Source organism: Falco punctatus (assembly GCF_963210335.1).
Source record: "Falco punctatus genome assembly, chromosome: Z".
Taxonomy (NCBI): Eukaryota; Metazoa; Chordata; class Aves; order Falconiformes; family Falconidae; genus Falco; species Falco punctatus.
Window position 1 is genome coordinate 1,934,435 of NC_137586.1, and position 25,401 is coordinate 1,959,835.

General features: G+C 44.1%; 1 protein-coding gene across 2 annotated transcripts in view; it reads right to left on the minus strand.

Moving 5' to 3' along the window:
* Nucleotides 1-25,401, minus strand: part of DCC (DCC netrin 1 receptor) — a 563,445-nt gene that overhangs the window by 123,088 nt on the left and 414,956 nt on the right. For both annotated transcript variants that reach the window (XM_080371917.1, XM_080371916.1), the window contains exon 12: nt 20,827-20,876. In XM_080371917.1, coding sequence (XP_080228043.1) covers nt 20,827-20,876 — 50 coding nt within the window. The remainder of the gene's footprint in view (nt 1-20,826; nt 20,877-25,401) is intronic.

Below are 25,401 nucleotides of genomic sequence, written 5' to 3' on the forward strand. Positions count from 1 at the left end.
TCACCAAAACAACAAAGAAAAATCTCCCTTACTCCTATTTTCTTTTTTTTTTATTACTGCACACAATGGTTTCCTTCTTTCAAAGGCCAATAGAAATGAAAAAATTATGTTGAATGCTAGCAATTAAACTGCTACAGTGCAAATACATGAAGACAATAAACCGAGATGGCCACATTTTTACTGACACCGCCCGATCTTTTGCAATCGTTGGGAGTATGAGAAATGTTCCTATTTCGTTAACTGTCCTGGGCACATATTGCACTGCAAGATGTGATTGTTTCATTTCTGGCCTTCTGGTCTGTGCTGAAAAACTAATAAAATTATTGAGCCTATAGGTAGAGCCACATGACAATTAGTCTATTACTAAGGGGGGGACGAGGGGGGAGCACGCCTCCTTCACCCTGGTCCAACAGGGTGGCTATCACCACCTCTCTTAAATTAATAGCAGCAGCAGAGTCAGGTCACCACTGACCCCAGCTATGAGCTGGGCACATGCCCCATTCATTACAGTTACACGTGCAGCCAAGGGTGAATGAGAGAATATTTCTACTCAGTGTTTTGTACTGTACCAGCAGAACAAAGCCATAACTTTTAATCACAGGCACGGAATCTGGCAGAGGAACGGGGCTGGAATAGAGACATAAACCATGCAAAACACAGTTTCCGTGAGTGGACCGAAGACCTGTACCTCTGCATAGAAACCCGCTGTAATTACACTTCTTTACTTGAATGCAAAATCAATATGGAGTTAATGGTGTTGTGATACTACCTGGTGGAGGAGAGGGCTGGAGTTACCTCCCTGTGCCACCCAGGAGCCGTGGCCATCCCATCCTCCTGTTTTGTCCATCCGAGGGAAAGCCAAGGACGGTGGGACACAAAACGGGCAACCAAAGCCATCGCTTGAGCTGCGGGGCAAGCCTTCTTCTGGGTACAGAAGTTTGTCTTGCCCTCATCTACAATTTTTCCATCTCTGCACTGATTTTTCTACTAATTTCTTGCTTTTTTTAACTTTGACTTCTTATCAGCTATCTGAAAGTCTTCGTACACATTCTAACCTCAAAGACATATAATCATCACAGGCTAATCGTGGCTGACTCAATGTATAAATATATAGGAGAGAGAAATAATACATAAAATTACCAAGCCAAATATTACCCCCAAAACGCAATTTTTTTTTTTTTGAACGTCCCAATTCCAGCCAGGATGGCAACACCAGCACACAGAAGAGCTGTGATGGAACTCAGCTCGCCTCGCCACACATATTCCCAGCTGTATTTAGGCACCTCCTCATTCCGTGCTCCATGCAATGTATTACCACTTTTTCCAAAGATTCAACACTCCTGAACTTATTAAATTTAGAAATTTAATCCAAACAACATCTAAACCAGCAAAGAATGAGCCCCTGTGAACACAGACCTGTTTTTCAAGCATTATCCACCTTGGGTGAGTACACAGTTGCACACGTGTAACAGGGTGCTGCGGCTACAACTGCAGCCCCCCAGGCTCAGAGCTCAGCGGGACATGTGAAGGAATGCAAAGCGTTTAAATTTCATTCGAAAAAACAGAAGCAGTGTTAAACCAGGGTATTTGTAAGCTTCAGAGATGTCATTTCAACCTGACTACAGCCTGTCGGCTCATACGTTGCTATCAGCTAAAAGCCAGTTATTTAATGCAACCACTTGTTACTGCTTCCATAATTGAAGCATCTTTTGAGCATATTTAGGAAACGCTCTCCTGAAGAGCTCAGACAGAGAACTGGAGCCACAGGGGAAGTCCACATCACCAACAAACTGGAAGTTCTGGTTTGCTTTCCTATGCAAAGATACTGAATTTTCCAGTTTTCTTTTGTATAGGTCACTTCTATTGCCAGGCACCGAGGAAGCGCTGGGGTCTGCAGAAGCCATCCCAAGCCACTTCAAACCTTGGGGGAGCAATCTGTCTCCTAGGATCGGGCTGTTTTCATCTCCTTAAGGAAGTTTCTAGAAAAAAAGCAGGCAGTTTTAACAGGTTTTCTGGTGTTTGGTTGGTTGGTTTGGTTGTGGGTTTTTTTCCCAAACAGAATTCCTGGGCTCTTTCCTTTTAGAGGTAAGGAACAGATGGAAAAGCAAAACTAATAGATAACACCCACTTTTACACACCTCTCTCTTTCTCTCTCTCTCTCTCACACACACACATCATTTTCCCTTGGAAATTCCCAGGCAGTGCCCACCAGCCTGGATGCTGCAGCCCAGCCAAGTTTGCTCATGGTTGCACAGACTCGCTGCATGTCCTGCCCTGCCTTTCAGTCCCTGCTTCCTTGCCTGCCAAAAACTTGAATGTGGAAATCCGTGGCTTTCTGAACCTGACGATACCATGCTCTTTTTGTCACTCAAGTGGATACAGCCGCTCCCCCGCAGTCACATCACCAGGTACAAGACGCGTGCCAAACCCCCCACCTCCCCAGATCGTTGGCTCTTCCAAGATGAGCCAAATCTTTTTGCAGAAAGGTGTATGACTGAAAACTCCTGTATGAAAATTTCCATTAAATGTTCTAAAGCACACAGCCGCCTAAAATGGAAATTCAGATCGATAAAAGATGCCCGTCCATCCCCGGCAAGGTGTGTTCGACATGCACGGTCCAGCTGGCTGGAGATGGCAGCCCAAGAGCGTTCGGTGTTCACGAGAGATCCGGATTGCCAGCCTGCAAGGCATTTCTAAAAGAATTTTCTCTTCTATTTAACTTTTGCTATTAATTGCAGGTGATAACAGGCAAGAAGACAAAACACTTTGGCATTATCTCACAACCTTGCATCATACATACTCTGAAGCAAATAAACTACACGTAAGAAACCAGAGACAAAAGAGAATGTAAAAGGTAAATGGTATCACACACTCCTAAGTGCCTCTAACAATTATTCCCATCCTGAAGGACAGGAGGAATTTCACCATTATGGAACATAACTTTTTTTGCATGCATGCATTCTTCTTTACAGTAATAAAACAGTAATTATGGAAAATGCCACAAATCATATAAATCTGTATACTCTACTGTCAAACTGCAGACGAGAATTATTTTTTTTTTATAAATGGCACCAGGCCAATATATTTGAGGATGATAAAAGAACATATTGCCAACGTGTATCTCTACATAAAAGGCAATTAAAATACAATGTTAAGAAATGCTAAAGAAAATGAGGGAAGCCCAAGCACTTCCTGTCTTCTTTTTTTATATGTATCTATATCTACTAAATAATACAGTAAAAATAAAATCCAATTTAAAAACTCTGCCAATGCTGCAGAAATCTTATGACTCATTACAAGCCATCAGAAGTCAAAGGAAGACAGACACCCAAATTATCTCACATCTTGAACCACGAGTGCTCAGACTGAGCCCAGGAATGAATTACTTCTGTGTTTATTTGATCATACAGCAGGATCCTGCCTCGGTAAACTTTTATGACAAGCCATTCCCAAATTTCTGGTGGCTGATTTTATCGCCTTTCGGTGGAACAAAAAGATCCTTGTCCTCAGGAGTGAAGGAATAGCTGTTCGTAAGAAACACTCGGGTGGTTATTTGAAAGGACACATCGTTTAGGCTGAGCTTCTTCCATACGCTTCATCTCCTGATGCGAATGGGAAACAAGGAATTTGCAAGTGGGACGGCACAGGAGTTAGCGCCAGGAATACGGCTCCGTGCCACCCTCTCCCTGCAGCGCGCCGGCTCTCCGCCGATCCTCCCAGCTTTTGAATGGAACCACTCCCCGACGCAATGCGATTTTCTGCTTTTATTTCTGTACCAGCTGGTTTCATACCTCTGTTTTTAACTGTAAGTCAATCAAAACCATCCCAACTTCCATACGGTTTGGCTACAAAAGCCCTAAAATATTGAGCTCAGCCAAAAGAAATTAATGAGATTTTTTTTCAAAGGCACTCTCCATCGAATACCAGCAGCTAACCAGCCCTGCACTGGGTAAATTGCTTGCTGGCATGATTAAATCCCGGTTCCTCAGGAGCAACCTGCCTGTCAGTTTTCATTAAATCTGGCTGTATTAATACAGTTTTACTTTTTTAACGTAATTAGCAAGAAATCAATAAGAAGCTTAGAGAACATCTTTCAAAATAAATAGGAAATGAGAAAAGGCTACGAGGAATAATCTAGCACTGCCTCTATAAACCCCGCTGGCAGCTCCCCCTGTGCCGGGCTGGTGTTGCAGGGCATCTGCGGAGCCACAGGTCTGGAGGTGAAGCACACATCATTTGTGGGGTACAAAAAATAATTAACATGTTTGCAATTTTAGGGAAGAGCCGTCTAAGTTTTTTTCCAAAGTCCTTTCTTTTCACCCTTTCAGGCCAAGCAGTGCCTGGGCTCTGGTTGTCTTGTGGGGGTACAAATCCAGGCTGCACCACCACTACAAGCTGCTGGAGTCAGCCTTTCCCCTTGGAAATACACACCTATCGACAAAACCGTAAGTGCCCTTTGCTCAGAGGCATCCTGGCTTACACCAACGGCTGGCCACCTCTAAGCATGTAAAAGTAAGGGATTTCCATTGAAATATCTTTCACCAAACTGGAATTTCTGGTAGACACCTTTCTAGAAAACACAATTCTCTCATCAGCAAGACTGACATCCTTTGATGTCAGCAAAAATGTTATGATTTCTAAAACTTCCCAATTTTTTAGGTCCACATGAGCATCATTCTACCCTGGTGACCAACAAAGACCATTTGCAATCACGGACACGCTGAAAACAGCAGCAAGTGTTGCAGGGACCCATGGGGACCAAGAGGTGCTTGCAGGACAGGGAAGCTCTCCCAATGTCCCAGGAGGGCTTTGGAGAAGACCTGGAGGAAGAAAATACCGAACTTATTCATCAGATTCTTACCAGTCTTGGGGTTACAGGTCCCCTTATTTGATGAGTCAGCTTTCTTGTACCTGAAACAAAATATCTTCCCAGCATCCAAGAGACTTTGCTTCCTACAATTTATCCCGATCCTCGATTAATTAAAAAAACCCAAACCGTTGAGCTTAAAAGACAAGTAGGGTGAAAGCTGCCCAGCACCATCAGCTGCCACAACGGGCCCCTCCATGCCCATGGGGCACCCCTGTCCCTACCAGGCACAAGGTGGCACGGGGTGGGAAAAGAAGCCCCCCTCACCGCCTCAATCATGTTTCCTTATGGCAAAACGAGCTCAAAAAATAAACAGCAACAAAACACATGGTATACCTATTCATTTTCTGGCACTGTTAATCTCTACCTGGGACATACAGATAGCCCCAACCAATAACTGCAAAAATAACATTTTTCTAATATACTTCCAGCACAGCAGCTGCTCTGGCAAGCTCCTTTCACACACACACACACACCACCCCCCACCCCCAGCTCTCACTCTGGTTTGGGTTCTGTTCCTCTTTACAATAAATAACAAACAGGAAACGTTATGTTGGTACTTGAGTGCAATGATGTTTTGACTCTTTTTTTACAACACTGAAAGCATATTTGGGCTCTGCATGCAACTGTGGCACACAGTAGCTCTGACAAGGTTTTTAAACAGCTGGAAACTTCTGAGAACTTCTATAGAGATGCTGAATATAATTAACACTTAAGAGGAGCTGTAGAACATCCGTGCTGAAAATAAACTTATGAATATGCATGAGATGTGCCAAACCTTGTTGGATATTGGCTACTGGAGGGGAACAGTAATGTTGAAATGGAAGGTAAAGAAGCAGACAGCAAGCAGAAGAATGTGACCTTTTAGATTAAACGAAATCTGTTTGATGATGGAATAACTGGAGGAGCAAGGACTCCCTTAGACAAGGCAGTGAAACCTCTGCAACAGCAAATTTTGAAGCAGGTGAAACCTGCAGGACTGAATTACCTTCATTACTGGTGAAGACAACTGCCTCAGGCTGAACTGCTACAGAAAATGTCAATTAAAAATCTCAACAACCTCTAAGACCAAAGTACAGAAAATGTGTACTTTGTGCCAGTTAAAAGTATACATAGATTCTGGTATGAGGTTTGGTTTTTTTTTTCCCCACCTGAGAATGCTGAGAGCAGCACCTGCAAATCTTGCAGGAGATTGTGGTTGTCCTGGGGATGTGCCCTTGTTGCTCCCACTCCGCTACATCCACGCGGGATGGAAAACCATCCAACGTTTTTACCAACCTTGAAATCTTCAAAAACAACCCAACCCATGCAATTACAACTATATACATATATACACATGCATGTGTTGTTTGTTTTGTTTTTTTTTTTTTTTCATGAGATTTCAGCCACACTGAATGCATTCATGCCTGATCCCTGCTCTGGACCACCGTAAGAAAGGGCTCCAGGCACTTGCCATGGAGCAGGTCGGATGCGGACTGTATCACAGTCGACTTCTACTCTAAGCAACGTGGTTACAATTAGCTGAAATGAGAGAGATTTGCAGAATAGGGCTAAAACCTTTCCTAGTGTTTACAGAAGACAATTTTTTTTCCTGTGATACCCACACAGAGTTATTCCCCCCCCCCCCCCCCCCCCCCCCATTTATTTTCTCAAGAAGCTATGAAACCTTTCAAAAAACCATACTGAAATGTCATCAACCCACAAAGTGAAGGCATAGCAGTTAGGAGATGCTGGGCATCCTTTCCCATGCCCAACTCATTGCACAGAATCTTTGATTTGTTTAAAAGATACTCATTAGTTTGCTTTCACTCTGCTCATTCATCTTGCTTCTCAGTCTTGGTCAGAAGACAGAGATACTGAGTTCCTCCTGGGATTTCTATAGCATAAGCACTTTGCAAACACTAATGAATTTAACTTCTGTGCTTGTGTAGGAGTTTATTTTCACAGCACTCCTGTGGAAAGGATGACATTACCCCTTTCTCCCATTTGACTGGGAAAGATTAAGCTCCACTACTTTAGGGTGCTTTACAATGCTTACTATGCAATTCTTTAACCATTTTGCTCCAGTTTTCACTGTACTAGAGTCCTTTATTCAGTCAAACCACCACTTCTTTCGACATTGCAATTGTGTCTACTCCATACTTGACAATGACAGCTCCCAGCCCAAGCTGGTCACCAGAAAATGAAGAAGGCACCTGTCGTGGTCACATCTGAAAGACTGGCCAGCCCAGCACAAAACGAGGGGCAGGAATAAAACCAGCTCCTAGCCACAGGGTCAGATTCTGCAACAGTCCCTGCTGTTCACGTGGAGGGAAACTCTAAGCCATCAGTCACCTCCACACAAGCTGACCACAGCCTTGCAAGATGCGGAGGCCACTAGTCATCCATCCTTATCATACAATATCTCAAAGACACGTGGCAGCAGGAAGAAAGTCTAAGCCACTGGATCAGGGATGGAGGATTTGACTTTTTAAGGTATTGTCACCTTGTTCTGGCTCCATTTATTTATGCGTGCCACTCGATGCCACTCGAGGAGGATGCTACTCCACGGCCACTGGCACACCTGGCTACAGGGCTTTGCAAACCCTGTCGGCATGCTCTGCACCAAGCCAAGGACAGGCACCCGTGGCAGAACACGTGAAGGCTGAACCTCTGCGTGCCAAGATGTGTGCAGAGGAAATCAAGTCAGGTTTCACCTGAAGTCACAGCCCACATTTCATCTTTGATGACTTCGGTTTATATAAATTGCTCTATAGGCATCGTATAGAGTGCCTTCAGGGGGATGCTCAGCAGCGTGGGCAGCTTTGGGCTCGGGAGGTAAATCAGAAAGTTTTTGATTGAAAGATTTGAAAGAAAGCATTAAAAATGCTCTTCCTCAGGCCCCCGAGACTGGCAGCAGGACGGCAGCCACCAGTCACCCCCTCATTCGGCTTCAGCTGGTGTCTGCCGAGGCAGATAGCATCGTCTTCTCATCTAGAGGGGTTCAGCGTTGAGGCAGCACTTTTCCAAAGCTAATTGCTTCCCATGCATGAAACCACGCTCACATCCCATGAGGTAACTGGGGGGATTAATTAGTTTGTATTTGTGAAGCGCGTTCAGGATGAACAATACTTTAGGGAAGTTAATTGTTACTACTTGGTGGTGGTTTTCCCCCCACAAAGCTACGGTGTTCCTCCAGCAGCAATTTTTTTCTCCTTTGCCCTTCAACCACCACACTGCTCCAATATACACATAGGTATATCGTGTGTGTATATATATATATGTGTGTGTGTGTGTGTGTGTATATATATACACCTATATATCAGGTATGTCCAGATAGGAAAGGTGTTTTATACCGCAGAAAATCTCTCCTGTTGTTCACATTTCTGCAGCTAATCACCTGCCAGAAGTCACACTGTAGCCTTGGGAAGCTGCTTTCACAGCATCTCCACCCTCTCTTCCCACACCAGACCACCACACTGGTTTTCTGGTTGATAGGCCTGTCGCCCTTTCAGAAATCAAGTGGCAAATGGTGCCGATTTGTCTCACCCTGTTGGCGATCTGCCTAGAGAACCAGTGAGCACTCCCAGGAGTACGGCAGATGTCTGCAGACGTCCCACAGCCCATCATCACGCCGCTTGGAGTAATCTGCTTGCCTGCCACATCCTGAAAGGCGAGTGCAGTGCCCGCTCTCGAAGATTCACTCAGTCTAAGATTCACTCAAAGACTCACTCAAGACTCACTCACTCAGAGACTCAAAGACTCACTCACTCGAAGACTCACTCACCCAAAGACTCAGATTCACTCACTCGAAGACTCACTCACCCGAAGACTTGCTCACTCAAAGACTCGCTCACTCAAAGACTCGCTCACTCAAAGACTCGCTCAATCGAAGACTCACTCAATCGAAGACTCATTCAATCGAAGACTCATTCAATCGAAGACTCACTCAATCGAAGACTCACTCAATCAAAGACTCACTCAATCAAAGAATCATTGAATGGTTTGGGCTGGGAGAGCCCCTTAAAGGCCACCTAGTCCATCCCCTCTGCCATGAGCAGGGACATCTTCAACTGGATCAGTCCAAGCTGACCTTGAACATTCCCCAGAATGGGGCACTGACCACTTGTGCCAGTGTCTCACCACCCTCAGCATAAAAAATTTCTTCCTTCTCTCTAGCCTGAAGCTCCCCTCTGTCAGTTTAAAACTGTCACCCCAAGTCCTGTCATTACAGGCCCTATGGAAAACTCTGTCCCATCTTTTTTCTGAGCCCCACTAACACTGAGCACATCTCCCGAGGTCCAGAATGCTGCCAAACCTGACCCTCCCAGTCACGAACGCTCTTGCCACAGCCACACAGCATCCCTTCACAGGCTTCCCATTCCCTAGTTATTAGTTATTACAACTTTTAAACCAGCTCTGCCATCGAGGGAGAAATCTTGTGGATAAGGCAAATGAACATTTCCTTTTTTCCCTCCTCATAGCTTCACTTTCTCCACTAAAACCCGCAAATGCAGCAGCTGGAAGAGAGGGGACAGGGCGGAGATGCCCGCATTCTGCACATCTGCTCCAAGGAAGGTGCTGAGCTCCAGATAGGAAACCCAGCCTTTTCATGGCAGTTCATCAAAGCTCGGCTGCTTGGTTACATTATCAAATCGATATAATTCTGGAGCCCTTCCCAGGAATAAAAGTTTTAGAAGATTAGACTAACTACTTGCATCAACCAAGCATACTGAATAAAACACTGCGCTGCTTTTTTTTCTTTTTTTTTTTTTTTTTTTTTTAAATAAGGTCATTTAGGGCCACCAATTTTACTCACTGGACTATAGCCAAAGAAATCTACATAAATATAAGTGATCAGAATAAAATTCCATTCATTTGTACGTTATGTGTTCCCCTTTTTTTTAAAAAAAAGTGGCATTTGAAGGTAGGACAGGTGACGCCTGGCTGGCCGTTCCAAGGAAACATGCCCAAGAGGTATCTGAAGGAGGCGGGGATGGAAGGGAAGCTGTGCACTCTAAGCCAGCTTAGAAAGATCTATATTCCATCTGAAATATTAGCAATGATATCTCACTGTGTTTATTTGTTCACAGCAATTGACTCAACTAGTGGACAAGCAAACAGAGGATAACACGGATAACACCCGCGATGCCGGCAAGTGCCAGGCTCTCAAGCTCTGCTGATGTTTGGGGCTAAAGAGCTGCATGGAGGCAGCCCTGGGCAGCCTTTAGCTGCAGGAGGAGATGCTAAAAGGCAGGCAACAGTGCTCTGGGACCCTCGAACGTGGAAATAATAATGAATAAAAGCCAACACGTACAGCCACAGCAACAAACTGTTATGGCCCATCAGCTGGTAGGGGATGGGAAGCGCGTGGAGCCAAGGGGCCACTTTGGTCCTACTTCACGGGTCGGAACGTCGTCATAAAAATTGTCATTCCCCTGTTCTAGCACCTGGAAGATGAAAATCTGTTTATGAAAGGGGAGACCACTTTGGCAACTGTAGGCTGCTCTTCCGTGGTTTGGCAACAGAAGAAAGTAAAAGCAATTATTTTAAAGAGTGAAGTTAACGCTCGTAAATTAACGAATCTCAAGCTCTGGTGGGGATGCCCTCCTTCCAAAATAAATTGGCCTGCACCTGCCAGCATTTCAAGGAGGCTAATGCTTCATTGAAACCACAATTTTACACCCGATTGAGAGCATCTGTATGGGGTTTTAATGCCCCTTAATTTATGTCTGTTAACCTTAAAGCTTTCATTAATGTCTCTTTGCTTCCTGAGTGTGCAATACCCTCGATTCGTTTAAAAAAGGAGCAAATCCACTTGCAACACCGACAAGTGGGCCCAGCACCCCAGCTCAGCCTGCTGCCGGCACTGGGGGTGCTGGGACTACGCCGACTTGCTCCTGATGTTGTATCTCAAAGTCTTCCACACAGCCAAGTGGACCTTCAAACCCACAGCCCTGCACTGTCCTGAATTTGTTGGAATTCAAGGGAATTGAAGGAAGCTGAGGCAGCACTGGATGCCCAAGGCAAGTCCGACTGCTATCGTGGTAGCGTTCCGGAGTGGTGTTTCCATTTGGCCTTGCCTGCGTTAGGATGCTCGATGTTATTTGCCTCTTCAGCTGTAATAGCACTCTTACTCTCTTTCACAACCCTGCTGTTCTTTCTTTTTTTTCTTTTTTTCTGTTTTTTTTTTTAATTGCAAGATGTTCCCTAGTCAAAACAATTACAGAAAATGCATTAGAGCAGAGGACTAAATAACAAAGAAAACCAAAGAAAGCAATGTGGAATAAAATCTGGCAGTATTGCAAAATTAAAACAGAGCGAACCAGAATTAGAGATGAGTGAATTATTTACAGTGAGCCATTTGTCATCCTGTCTGCCTGTGAACGAGGAAAAGTTTGTCGTTTCCTCCAACTCAACCAAGAAAACTGAACAAAACACATTTCCTCATAAGTCCCTTAAATGCAATATATAGGCTGATGGAAATTCTCTCTAGAGGTCACCCCAGCTTCTTACGAGGCAAGCGTGGAAGTGTTTCCACGATGACAACTTGGATAGCTGCTTGTAGAGGTTGATACCTACCAGACGTCTGTGCTCAAATGCCGTGGCCCTGAAATGGTGTAAAACCCCACTGCACACCATACTGACAAGGACAAGTCACTCGCCAGATCGTGGCAAATAACATAAACATTTTGGCTCTGAGACAGTGTGAGTGCTCTGAAAGACTCATGCAGTTCTGGAAGATGCTTCAATCCCTAATTCAAGGCCAACTTCTAACAGGGATCAGAAAGTTAATATTAATTTTGAAGATGCCTATGTCACTTTCAAATGCATGAGGGCTTTAGCAAGCTCCAAATTTTGGAAAGAGAAAGTAGAGCGCTGCCACAGACAGATGGAATCAACCCCTGAATTAAACCTTTGCTCCTAAACCAGCTGGGAGTTAAACACGGATCTACCAGCTACCTCTTCTCAACTAAAAGCATCACTTCTTTACATTTATAGACATTTTGCCGGCAAGAAAGGCAGCTCTGCTAAGTTCAACTGCTTTGCCTGATATTAAAAACAACATTGTGCTTATCAGGACCAACATTACGTCGGTAATTTTCAAGGAACGCATGTATAAATGAATAAAACACATGTTTACCACAACACATTAAATTAAGGAGAAATATATTTAGGAACAGATCTGCGCTGCTTCGGTTGTTATGATTATAAATGATTTTGTCAGTCTAACTGCAATGGGATAAGGATCTCTTAAGGGAGTAAAAGCAAATGTTACAACTACAGAACGATGCGCAGCATCCAAACGCGTGTCCTGGCAGGGATGGAAGCACTTGTGCCAACCTGCTTAAAGGTTTTGCAGAATTTCTGACAACAAGACGACCCTCATGAGGTCAAGGTTTTCTTTGGGAGGATCTGGATCCTTCCATGCCTGTGCGGAGCAGAGAGCAGAGCTGGAGCCGACAACCTCACCCTCCCAAAAGCCCACGAGACAGACAGGTCGCCGTGGCACAGATGGAAGGGTGGCCACACACCACAACAACTTTTTATGGCCTCAGCGTTTTGCTCAGGTATCTTTTTTTTTTTTTTTTCCTGCTCCTTCATTCTAGCCCATGCACTCGCTGGCTGAAGAGGTTTTTACAACAAGAAGAAATGGGAGAGCCCTGTCCAAGGCTGGTGTTTTACTGACCGTGGAAGTATTAGATTTTGAAGAAAACCATCCGTTAGGAAATACTGCATGTCAAAAATACATTTTTTCCACACAGAAACACAAAGCAGACAGCTTTTCCAGTTCAACTGGCAATAGACACCCTGTCTCTTCCCACTCTGGATGGAGCCCATGATGGCCAAGCCCATGGTCACGGTACTTCAGTGCATATCCATGAAAATTCCTGTTTGGCATCATCCTAAACTAAAGATAAAACTTCTAACCTCTCATTCCTATTAGAAGTCTCACAATCAAAAGACCCTGCTGTATGCATCTCAAGCCAAAACCCAAATCCACTGACAGAAACCATCGCCCTGTGCACGTCACATGCCACAGGGAGAATTTACAACCAGACGGGCTGCACTGACGTTAGGTACAACTGCACGAGCACTTGAAACAGCAGCCTTCAGTCCCTTACCACACTGTGCAAAAGTTTAGGGGAAAAAAATACCCAACCATGGTTCAAATTAAAGTTTTTGTGGTTTGGGAAAATCACAGAGTTATTTTTTGTGCTACTGCAAAACTTATTTTTCACTTGTAATCTAGAAGTGTATTCTTTGTCACGTATTTGTTGGTTTTTTTCCTAATATTTAGTGCCTTCTGGATACTGTGACTCTTAACTACACCTAATCCATATATGTAAAACATAGAATCATAAAATACAATATAGAGACGTTATGCCTTTTTTGTGGATACGGGCTGTATCAAAACAGCTTCCTCCCAGAGTACAGGAAAAGATTCAACAGTTACACATGAGGAAGGGTTAAAAGTTACCAAGATAGTACTGGGAACTGTGATGGCTGGGAGGCCAGAGGGCAACACCAGAAGCTGTCAAACTGCTGCTTCAGCATCACCCAGCTGCCTCTGGCTGCCAGGGACAACTGCCTAGAGGCATGCTAGATGACAATTTTAATATTTTTTTTTCCTGATCTCAAGCTTCTAGGTAGAGCAGTTACAATCATACCGGGCTGGGTATTTTTGCTGCCATTAAAATTCCTTTGTGATCGGTAAAGTCTGACTTGGAAGCTCTCCATGTCACTCGATTAGAAGGGATATCAGTATTTTAACCTGCTATGCTTGTTTATTTCCAAAGACGCGTAGAAACCATGTTGTCCTGAGCATGGAAAATAAAATCCTGGCATTTAGCCCAGCATCTCCTTCTCCCTGGCTCTGGGGTGGAGGCACCAGGGAGAGGGGTAGCGCGGCACGCACTGTCTGTTCCCCTGCCCATTCCTCCTGACCTTGTCTTTCTCCTTCCCTCATCTTTTTATTGCTTCTCTCAGAGATACCAGCAACATATAGCTCTACTAATCAGTGTCATAGCTCATTAATTTGCTTTATTGCTCTCTGGGTAAACCTCTCATGCTACACTGTTCAGAAGCTACCGAGTCTTTATCATTAAGAAATAAGTGCCCAGAGCTCCTGCTCTGTGTGTTGCCTGGGTGCATTAAGTGGTTTAATAGTATCTCTAAATTTATCTTAAATGGAAAGGTGGCCAGAACATTCATCACCTTGAACAAGGTTTAATCAAATCCCATAACATAATGAATCTGTCCGGTTTTGACACCATAACCTTTGAGACTTCAGACAGACTAGGCAGCGAGGTGTCGGACAGGGACGATAGATTTGGAGTAACACAAAAAGTTACTGTGCTCTTCAGGATAAACTGCTCCTTGCACTGGTGTGATGCACTTTGAAGTGCACCAATATAATGACTTCTTGATCACCACACATCTTCCAGAAGGATTAATTCAAGGGATATTCACTAAGAGTGAATATTCACCCACAAACAGTTTGGGTCTCCAAAGTGTGTATAATTAAAAGTGTGAATTGGAAGGTATTGATCTACAAGGTTCAGCAAATTTTCTCCTTTTAAAGGTTATGCTCAATGCTTGTTACTATCCTGTCCTATTTGTAATAGATTTAAAGGTTAAAGAGCTCCTTCTCTGTGGTCTTCTCCATAAGCAATATATTTAAAGGTTACGTACATTGTTTCTAGAGGACACAACTCTAAATTGCAGTGACGGTCATTTTGATTTTACTTTTTGGTTCTTCAAAACTACTTATTTGGTATTGACTCCTTTCTGAAGAATCCAATCTCAATCCCAGTTCACACCTCATCTTTTCCTACAGCCACACCATTTGCCTATATCTGAGAGCTTTGGTCTCCACAGTTAGCTGATTAATTAAATCACTACGTTTTTCACACTTTGCAAATCTCATGTGAAAATCCAGCTTAACCACCCTGTCACTGCCTCATCCTTGCATGAAAGGCCAGGCAGAATGTGCACAGGGTTAGCCCAAGTAAGCACCTAAACTTACTAGCCTCGTGCTCAGGGTTAGCCCAAGAAGGACTTAAACTTACTAGCTGGCTGCCTTTGCTGCGGAGCTCTCCTGGCTTTTTCATACGTATCGATTCACCATCCCTGCTGGAAGGTGGTTTTGGTGAACAGTACTGAATGGTACCACCAGAAGACCTGTTTCATCGGATTCCATCTTTGCGTCTGTAGTATGGGATAACCCCCTCAACCAGCTGTGACACAGCTGCTCAGTCCTGTGCCAGAGCACTGCACGCCCTGCTGCTTGCTTAGGCAGCGATAAACTTCAATGGCAAGGGAAGGGAAAAGTATGGAGTAGAATTAGGGTAGAATAAGAATAGAATAAGAGCTGAATGAGAATTAGAATAGAACAGAATTAGAGAAAGGTAAGTGCAAGAACAGAGAAAGACGAGAGCAAGAATAGAGCAAGAACAGAGCAAGACGGGAGCAAGATGGGAGCAAGAACAGAGCAAGAGGAGAATACAATAAGGATCGAATTAGAATCGAATAGTATTAGAACAGATTATATTTTCACTTGGAAGGGACCTCCAACGATCATCTAGCCCAACTGCTTGACCGCTTTAGGGCTGATCGAAAGGTAAAGCACATTATTAGGGGCATTGTCCAGATGCTTCTTAATTACTGACAACCTTTGGGCATCGCCTGCCTCTCCAGGAATAGGTTTGACCACCCTTTTGGTAAAGAAATGCTTCCTCACGTCCAGTCTGAGCATTATAAATAATGCTCATTCAGGGGAAAAACCACCTCCCATGTCAACTAAATGGTTCACATATGATAAAAGATACTCAACAGAATATATTGTACTCACTTCAAGCAGTCTGTCCAGCCTTAAAAGAAATAGTCTCTCTCGATAGTGCTTTATCATAAAGGTCCCAATCCATCCTCATCCTCCAGCGAGCCAGTGGCACTACATGGGGATGATGAACAGCTCCGCAACAATTCCTCCGAAGGTTTAGGATGCATTTAAAGCACATTTTAATGTACATTTAGCAGCAGAGCAATTTTAAGCAGCTGAGCTAAATGCAATCTGACAGAATGGTTGATCTCTTTGGTTGGGCAGGAGCGTATCACTTGCTGTCAGTGCAAAGCAGCCTCCAGATCCAGATGCCGAGCAATGAAAAAAAATATTTGTGCAGTGGCAACATCTGGCTCCTGCATGCCTCACGTCTGTCTTGGAGCATTGCAAGGCACATCTCCTCATGCCTGCATCCTCCTCAACAGCAGAAATCAATGCAGGAACCAAAATGGGGGGGGGGGGGGGGAGGGGGAGGAGAAAGGTCATAACATTTTAGTTTGGCAGCTTAAAAATGGTGAAAGCTTTGTGCCACAGACTGTCAAAGAGCTGATAGTTTGGTGACAACTTTAACTTGGAGGCTGCGAAACATCTGCCAGCTGAGTGGCAGACCCATGTGTAGAGGACACAAAACCCCTGACAAAAGGATTGTTTGCTTTAGGTCCCACCAGCCGATCGTCTCTAGCCAGAGACCAGCAAATGGGTTACTGTAAGGTGTCCCATAGGTGAGTACCTATGAGAGCAGGCAGCTGGATGCCTAATTTCCAAGTGCCTAAATCCTCTGGGTAAAAAAATTAGAAAAAGGACAGAAACCCAACAGAAAAATATCCGTGTCATTTTAAAAAGTACAGCTAGTGCCAAAGCACCTATCTCCCCTAAAACATTCTGCAGCACTCACCTTAGGCACTGTTCTCCATTACAAAACCTTAAGATGCTCAAATGGAATTAAAAATAGAGTGAACTGCTGTGCCGCTGACCACAAACTGCCCTTGTCTGGGCTGATCCCAAAAAGTCAAGCTCAGCCGTACACCAGCCAGCTGTGATGCCCACCAGGCTGGGGCTGGATCAGCTGCTCTGCCCCTGGCAGCGATGCTCTCAGTGCTCCCGATGCTCCTGATGCTCCATGCTCTGCCCCCCAGCAAAGTCACAGCCACGTGTTTAATTCGGTCAGCTCTCCAAAATGCCGGTCCGACGGCAGAAATACCTCACAGCCCTGAGCGGGTCCAAGTTGCCACGAGGAGAAGGTATGTAGCCGTGTGTTTAAGTAGTGTGAAATGAAGGGATTAGTTCGGGCTGGAGGTCCTGATACCCACTAGCCTACCCCTTCCAACAGTAAAATATGCTTTCCATGGCTGCAGAGATTCTGCTAGGAATAATTAACCGTGTGAGGCAAAATAAAGGTGAGAGTTTTGCTCAGCAGATGTTAAACAATACAATTGTTCACACTACACAATTCAACAATCTATTCAGCAAATGTGGAACTGAAGTCTATGACCGACGGCTACTACTAGCTTAAGTCACCTTCTCTGCTGTCAAATTTAATAAAGCCCCCTGTATTTTATTAACATGAACTAGTGATTAAGGCAACTCCTCCCACTGTTTATTTATAGGCATTTTGCAGATCTCATGAACCACACACACTTTGATTTGTGGTACAATGCCGCAAACATCATGGGGCAGGATGACGGTGACACAAACACACACACTCAAAAGAAATGAGAACCCCCCTCCCAGATTCATTATGTGCCCTTTAACTTTCCCCCGGAGAACGGCACCGGTTACGTTCTCAGGGCCCTACCTACCACTTGAAAAGCTTTAAACCAGGAGCAACCCTATTCCTCTCAGTGGAACTACATCCCGGGATTACATCACTACTAAATACAGCTAAAAAAATTCTGCTCCTACAGTCAGTTCCAATTGTTTCTTTGCCACCCACTGTATTTTAAAATGGGAAGAAGAAATAGTTACGGTTTTAATTAGAGAAATCTATAGCTATTTATGCACTTTTTGCTAATTAGTAACTACTATTAAAAAAATGACAGAAAGTCAAACTGCACCAATCTTCAAAGCAAGGACGTAAAGAAGTAGACAAATACATAAAAGTGCAGATCTCCTTTTTTTTTTAAAAAAAAAAACCCACCCACATTCTGTTTTTAAATATCTAACTCTTGATAATTTAGTTTTGCTTCCATTTGCAGGTCTTACACTTTTTTTGGTTTCCTAAAGGCCTGCTGTAAAACTGCTGCCCTGTTTTCACCTCCTCTGCCCACTAAAATGTGCCAATGTCCGCAGCGTTCCTGCCGGGAGAAGTCACTGATGCAAAACTCCGTTCACCTGTTAAGCCTCGCATGTGTCATTTTCCTTAGGCAGAGCAGGCTATTTTCAAACAAAATAATCAGAACTACAGCTCCTCTTTCTTATTAGCCCATCTCTAATTAAGAGACCCTGCAAGCCCCCATGTGCTTTGCCAGCTCCTGCTGTTGACGTGCCCCCTTACTTGTCTCCGCTGCTCCCGTGTCGCGTTCACAGCAAAATCTCCTTTAGGACCGTATTTGTGTCACCGTTGTCAATTCTGCCCTGCCTGAGGTCTCCAGTCACAGCACACCATCAATATTTAATCAATAATCATGATAATAGTAATTCGAGCATCTTCCATTTGCTCGGCCATCTCCGTTGTTTTATGAAATGAATAGATCTGCCACCACCGAAGAAAAATAGCATAAAGAGAGAAATCTTATTAAAGTAGAGATAAAATTTTAAACAATCCTGGGAACTGTCAAGGCCAGCCTTCGGGCTCTTCTGTGCACCACTTGGAACCAGTTAGCAAACTAGGACGGCTATTTAGTCATTTGCTTTGATTTAATCAGGTTGTGAATTTTAAGTGTTTAATCAAATTAATTATGTCTGCTGCTAAGACAGAAGAAAAGCAAGAATATGATAAAAAGCAGAGTGCAGAAATACAACATTCTGGGTCATTGCAGTCTTTTACAAGAGCGGGAGACTGCAACTCAGCTTTTACCAACAGGAGCAGTTTAGTTATGCCTCAACCACAAGTGCCACAGGAGTTGCATGGCAAAAGAACGGGCAAAGGTTGGTTGAGGCATGGTCTTTGAAGCCGATTCTTCTATTTGAAGAACCTTTTTATTCCTTAAGATTCAGTGAGTCTAGCTCATTCCTCTATTTGTTGTTCCAAACTACCTAGATGTAAATATTTAAATTCTAGACAAGCTTTATTGAGATTTACTGGAATATGTTGGGATCTGTTCTTTCTTGTGCCTGCACTACCTACAGGATCCAGCCCCAGAGAGTCCCAGCTGGCCCCACGTATCTTTTTCTCTCCAGTGAAGATCCCCATTTCATACACACCCCCTTAAAATACTTTTTTACACAGTTATTATGTCACACTTGGTACCAGCCTGAGAGCTCAGAATCTGACCCTCAGCCTCACAAGAGGGATGCTTTGGAAGGTCTCGGATCTCCAGCTGCACAGATGTGGTTTGGAGCGGAGGGAAAGGCGGATGCCAGCTGCCCACAGCCACCCTTGTCTCAGCCTACGAGCGATGGAGAAGTCCTCACATCACCACCGGTGTAGTTCGCCAGCACTCACACTTGGTCACGTAGGGGAGGACTGAGACCCCTTTCTTTTGCCTAGCACAAAAGAGCTACGCTGCACAATACAGTTCAGCCAAACGCTCCAACATTTAAATAAAGAAAAAAAACAACCACATTTGCCCAATACAACACTTATTTCTGCAAATTAATAGCCCATCAAATCTTCCAAGACTTCCATCCTGATGACATTGGAGAGGGGCAAGTCCATCCTCTCTCACCCCATTGGTAAGTACCAATAATGCAATAATACGCCTTGGGGTAGGAGCTTCTGCACACCATCCCATGCAGCTTGTTTTCTCTTTTTCTTCTAAGTACTTTAAAGGTAAATGATCACCACAAAAGGTCATAAAACGTGATCAATTGCTCTGTGACATTTTACCTTGAGAATATGGAAGAAAAAGTAAACACAGAGGTTTGGAACAAGATGGGCCAGGACATCAATGCCCTTTGGGCGCTATGTGTTAGAGGAATTTAAAAGTAACCGGAGCTGGGTGCATTAGAAAAATAAAAAAAAATAAAAATAATCAGAATATATGTTTGTGAAAACAAGCAGTAGATGAGAAAGATCAAACCGACAGGTACTCAGTGTTCCCAGCAAATCAGAGATTCTATAAATGCCTCTTCAACTGCAGTTTATCCTTGCCCGGGAGCTTGGGGCTCCTGCTCCTTGGTAGCTGTGCAAATAGCGATCTCCAAAGTTCATGTCCAAGGGGACATCCTGACAAGACACAACAGTTGTTTTTTTCTGCCTGCCTTTAACGCTTTAAGGTGTGAGCTTTTCCACATCCCAATGAGCCTATCATTGAAATCAGCTACAGAATAAAAGCTTGCATAGTCCCAGTAAATCGAAGGAATTAATACAAATCAATAAAATAAAAATCAAAATAAAACCTTTTTCAAACTGTATTCAGAAACAGCACTCAACAAGTAATAAGCATAATTAACACCTATTCCATACAAGATTATGTTATGAAATAATATCAAACCACTTCATCAGTGATACAGAAATGCTGGACTTTTTTAAGGAGGAAAGTACTGGATTGATAAGAAAGATACACCACCTTTACCAAAACAAAGATATTTGTTGGAATAAGCAAGACGCCAGCAGACTTACCTGCACACGATCCATATAACCAGCCAAAGAAAAAATATTTCTTTCCCACACCACCCCTTCCCCAGGAACAGCTCTGCTGCTCGTTATTCCTCAGGTGATTCCCTTTAATCAAAGTGCACTTACATTTACTAGGGGTGTTAGTCTGCAATCAGGGAACGGGTTCTGCTCGTTTACCTGCATTTAAGTGATATTACTGTTGCTGAAGCCTCTCTGGAAAAATCACTGCTTCTCTCAGAAACGTTTTTTGGGTGTTTCAGTTCTTATTTTACCATTATCACCCAGACCAGCGAAGGGAACCTCCTGCAAAGGGCAGACTGGGTCTCTTTGTGTAGGCAAAAGCTACACCGAGTAGAAACAGCTACAGAAATACTCGCATTTGTAGGCTGTGAGGTGCTGAGCATGTGGCAGACTTACCCTGGAGTTCACCACTTCCAAGGAGACATTCCGAGGCATCGCACTGGGCACTGAAAGGGAAGAAAAGCACCAAGAAATGGAAAAAAAAATGACCATTAGTGTCTAAAACAAAAGAGGTTACATCAAATATTTCTCTCGGAAAGAAAAAGAGCGCAGATTTTACACCTAGTTTATAATCTGATCACAACTGTGCAAGCTAATCCAGGTGGCACTTCAGAGGTCCCCCAGGGAGAGAAAAAACAAATGCATCTGTTCATTTCTTCCCATTTTTGATAGACCTATTAATAAGTCCTCCAAACAGCCAGTCAGCAGGCCCCCTGCAGTGACACCAACTACTTGAATTCAGTTATTTGTTATAAACTTGTTCAGAAATAAACAAGAACATGCTACAATTTCTCTGGCTTTTTTTTTTTTTTGTTTTGTTTTGTTTTTTCTCCCACTAAAGTGTATTTCAGAACCTATATAATATACAGACAGAGGGGGTTATTCCTCTCTCAGTAGCACCAGTGCACCTCTTTTCACAAGGATGCCGGAGAGGGAAACAGAACTGAACATCTGGGTTTAGATATTATTTAAAAAGACAGTGCTTTACACTAAGGCTTTGCTTGTTGTTGTATGCAATATAACCCATACCTGGTTTTATACAACCAATCCTGATAAATAGACTTTAATACCGAAAGGGGACTAACAGCTATCAACACATGGTCTTGCAAAGATGCCCCACGAGGCATTAATGAGAGGGTTTGGCACCCACAGCTTTAAATACAACAAGTTGTTCTGACACAGGGGTTTTCTTCCACCTTAAAAGTTTCCTTAATCTTATGCTCTCCCTAGCTATAGCCGTAGGAAAATCCTGTCTGGCGCGGGCGCTCAGCATCTGCATGGTTGGACAGACCGTTAGCAACTATTTATTGACAACTTTCTGCCTGTTTTCCACTCCACGTCTGTGTATTTCTTTCCAACACGCTTGTGCGACAACAGTTCAAACGTATATCCCTCCGGCTGATGGCAAATATTACTTCAACCGTTGCGGAACCGAGAGTTTTAAAATAAGTCGGTGCCGCATCAACTGCCTGATACAAACCTGAAGCTTTGTCTTCATTTTCAGAGAAATAATGCCTGCCTGCTCACCTGAGCTACTAACAGTTGAAAAGCAGAGACGTAGGTTTTGCTTACAGGAAGGTGGCCCTGAATTTGTAAAGAGCGAGCTGGAAAAGGATCATTGCAAGTAGCCGACTGAAGAGTAGTTTGCAATGTGATGTATTAGGGAAAATGAGAGAAAATGATTTTTTGGGCATATAAGGATGAATATATCAAGTCGAAGAAGAGTCGTTTAACACATTTTGATATGATATTAACAAGAGCACTAGGGCAAAATCATGCTCATTGCAGCTGTCCACACATTCGGTTTGATTCAGCAAAGATCTACAAGAATTATCTGAGACCTGAAATACCCTAGAGATCAAATACATTTATTTTATTTAAACAAGCGTACTGTTAAGGAGCGCTAGGATTTTTATCTCTTGTTATTTGCAGGAGGAAGGACTTCTGGCCGTAGGGAATAATGTAATATGCAAGGAACCCTCCTGCAGCAGGACCCCGGCATGCCTTTCTGTGCACCTCCTTCAGCTTTCACCCCAAATTGCTGTGGGACATACACCACCAAGAAGGATGTATACAGAAGTATTTCTGTCAATCACTTATTCTTGCCAAAACTTTCACCAGAATGAACTGGTGAAATTGTATGTACAGTATAGAGGTGGATATCTCCCCTCTTCCAGTGTAAAGCCACTCCCTGTTGCCCTGTCACTACAGGTCCTGGTACAAAGCCCCTCTCCAGCTTTCCTGGTGGCCCCTTCAGGTGCTGGAAGGTCTCCCTGGAGCCTTCTCCTCTCCAGGCTGAATCACCCCAGCTCTCCCAGCCTGTCCTCAGGATGGGGACGATTGGTGCAGACCGGCTGCACATCACACTCTGGAAGAAGCAGCTCCATACACAATGAGGAGTCATCTCCGACCTTAACATCTATGAACCTTAAATCACGCAACAGGCACTAATATGTCATTCAAGGAAAGGACTGTAGCAAGTCGTGCAAATGATGCTTTTCCCCGAATATTTTAAGCAGCCCTGGCCAGACAAGTACTCTGCTGGAAGCTGTCTAGTCACGTCTCTATTCAATGAACAAATCCCCAAAGTGCAACACTCGGCGCACAATGCTATTTAAGGATTTAGGTCAGTCAGAGCTAAGTCATTTGTCAGTGCTAATAAGAAAATAGTATTTTAAACAGAGGCTACAAACCAGCAAAAGTAACAATAGCTAACCAGGAGGGACATGCTGGCAGCACAGTCCCACGTTAATACTGTCGTCCTTCATGAAAGCTCTGTGGATCATAAAAAGAAAAAAAAAAAAAAAAAAAGAAAGGGCGGGGAGGGGGGGAGGGGGCCGGAAATAGAAAAAATACGTGTTTGAATCACAATCGTCTGAAAACTCAAGATTGCTTGGACCCAGAGGTGCAGCCAAACAAGCAGCAAGGAACACAGAAATTCTTCCTCCCTTTAGGGATCTCAAGCCACAGAGATTCACTGCTGGAGAAAGTCCAGGGTAAGCACCAGCCCCAGGTCCTAAATGCAGCAACCACATCTCTGGACCATTTCAAATTGAACCGTGGCAAGATAAGCAAAGATACACATTCAAGGAATACAGAAAACCAACTTGACATCGTGCATTTTAACCACCCAGCCCTGCCTGTCCATCAGAGCAGATGGTCCAGGCTGGGGGACACGAGCATCCCCGGCTGCAGGACCCCCATCCCCTCCTCAGCTCCACCCCAACCTGCCAGTGCTCCCCACCCAAAGCATTGTCTCCCAAAGCTGGGTCTCCGATAGCTCTCCAGATCAGCAGCTTTAGAAACCAGGTGGTATCTCTAGTACAGGGACTACTCTATTTGTTTCCATGCTGATCCCATGCCAGCACAAAGTCAGTTTACAGGTATGGCAGCAGCATCACCTGGAACATCTCATCTCCCTCATACGGACCAGATGACACTGCTCACAATCACATTTTTCACTTGGAAAAATACCAGCCAGAAAAATCTCTCTGTGGTGTACTTGGTATTGCAAAGAATAAGAAAACAGATATTTTGGGAGGTTTCAGAATTAGCCAGATCTGGCAAATGCCGCTATCTTCCAGAAAAGCCTGTTAGCACTGGAGAATATTTGCCCTTGTTTGAAAGCAAAGCAGAACTGCTCAGGGCCCACGATTCTCAGAAGTGATTCCTCCTTTCTCTCTCCTCTTTCCTGGGCAGCGAAGGCTCATTGCAACACTTTAATCACTGCCAGCTTCAACATCTCCTTCTCATTACTGACTCCTAAGTTTTGTCGCTACTACGTATTGGTCCCCTATCAGAGAAACTTCTCTTCATGTGTTTTTTTTTTTGTTTTGTTTTGTTTTACTATTTGTTTCTTCTTCTCTTATTTTGATCATTTATCTTTCTCTTATTTTGATTATTTCTCCCTCCCTTATTTTGATTATTTCTCTCTCGCAAACGCTTGTCAGCTAGCCCAATTCTGTTGCAGACATGACTGTAACTGATGCGTTCCTCCCCTTTTTTTCCAGATCTTCATCAAAACAAAGAAATCCAGACCTGAGCCAGCATCGAACCCAAACGCTCCCACAGCAATACTGGGTGCCTTTATTCCTTGCTCACTGTCCAGGCAAGAAGACATTTTGCATTACCGAACCAGACACCCTGACTCAGTATCTGGGAGTTGCAGAACATCCAGAGTGCTCCCCTGGCAAACCCACCTCCAGTTTTCTATCTTGCTCAAAAAAAGAAATTGGATGCACCTGGTAAAACTTGATTTTGGTTTATTATTCACAGCGGAATTATACCACTCGAAATTAGAGCAGAACTTGTTTCACCTAGCATTAGCTGTGCCGTAAGCAACGAACAGAGACAGATGCATCCAGGGATAACTTGGCACCTTTGTCTCGGCACCGGGTGACTCGGTGGTGGAAGAAGCCTCAGATATACTGGAGGAGCCTTGCTGTGGGATGGACCAGGTCTAAAGGTAGGGGAGATGAGCCAAACTGTGGCAGACTTACTGATGGGATGAAGGTTCATACGGCAAGAAACTCACATTTGCAGGGTATTTTTGGTTGGTTTTTTTTTTTTATAGACTCACAGAATGGGTTGGGTTGGAAGGGACCTTCAAAGTCCCTCTAGTCCAACCCCCTGCCAGAAGCAGGGACAGCTTCAATGGGATCAGGTTGCTCAGGGCACTGTCCACACTAACCTTGGATGTTCCCAGGGATGGGGCATCGGGCACCTCTCTGTGCCACCTGTGCCAGTGCCTCACCACCCTCACAGTAAAGAATTTCTTCCTTCTCTTGAGTCCGAATTTCACCTCTTTTAGTCTAAACCCATTCCTCCTTGCGCCATCGCTAAAGGCCCTAGAAAAAACTCTTTCCCTGTCTTTCTTCTAAGCCCCCTTTAGGTGCTGGACGGTGCTTGAAGGTCTCCCCGGAGCCTTCTCTTCTCCAGGCTGGACAACCCCAACTCTCCCAGCAGAGGAGC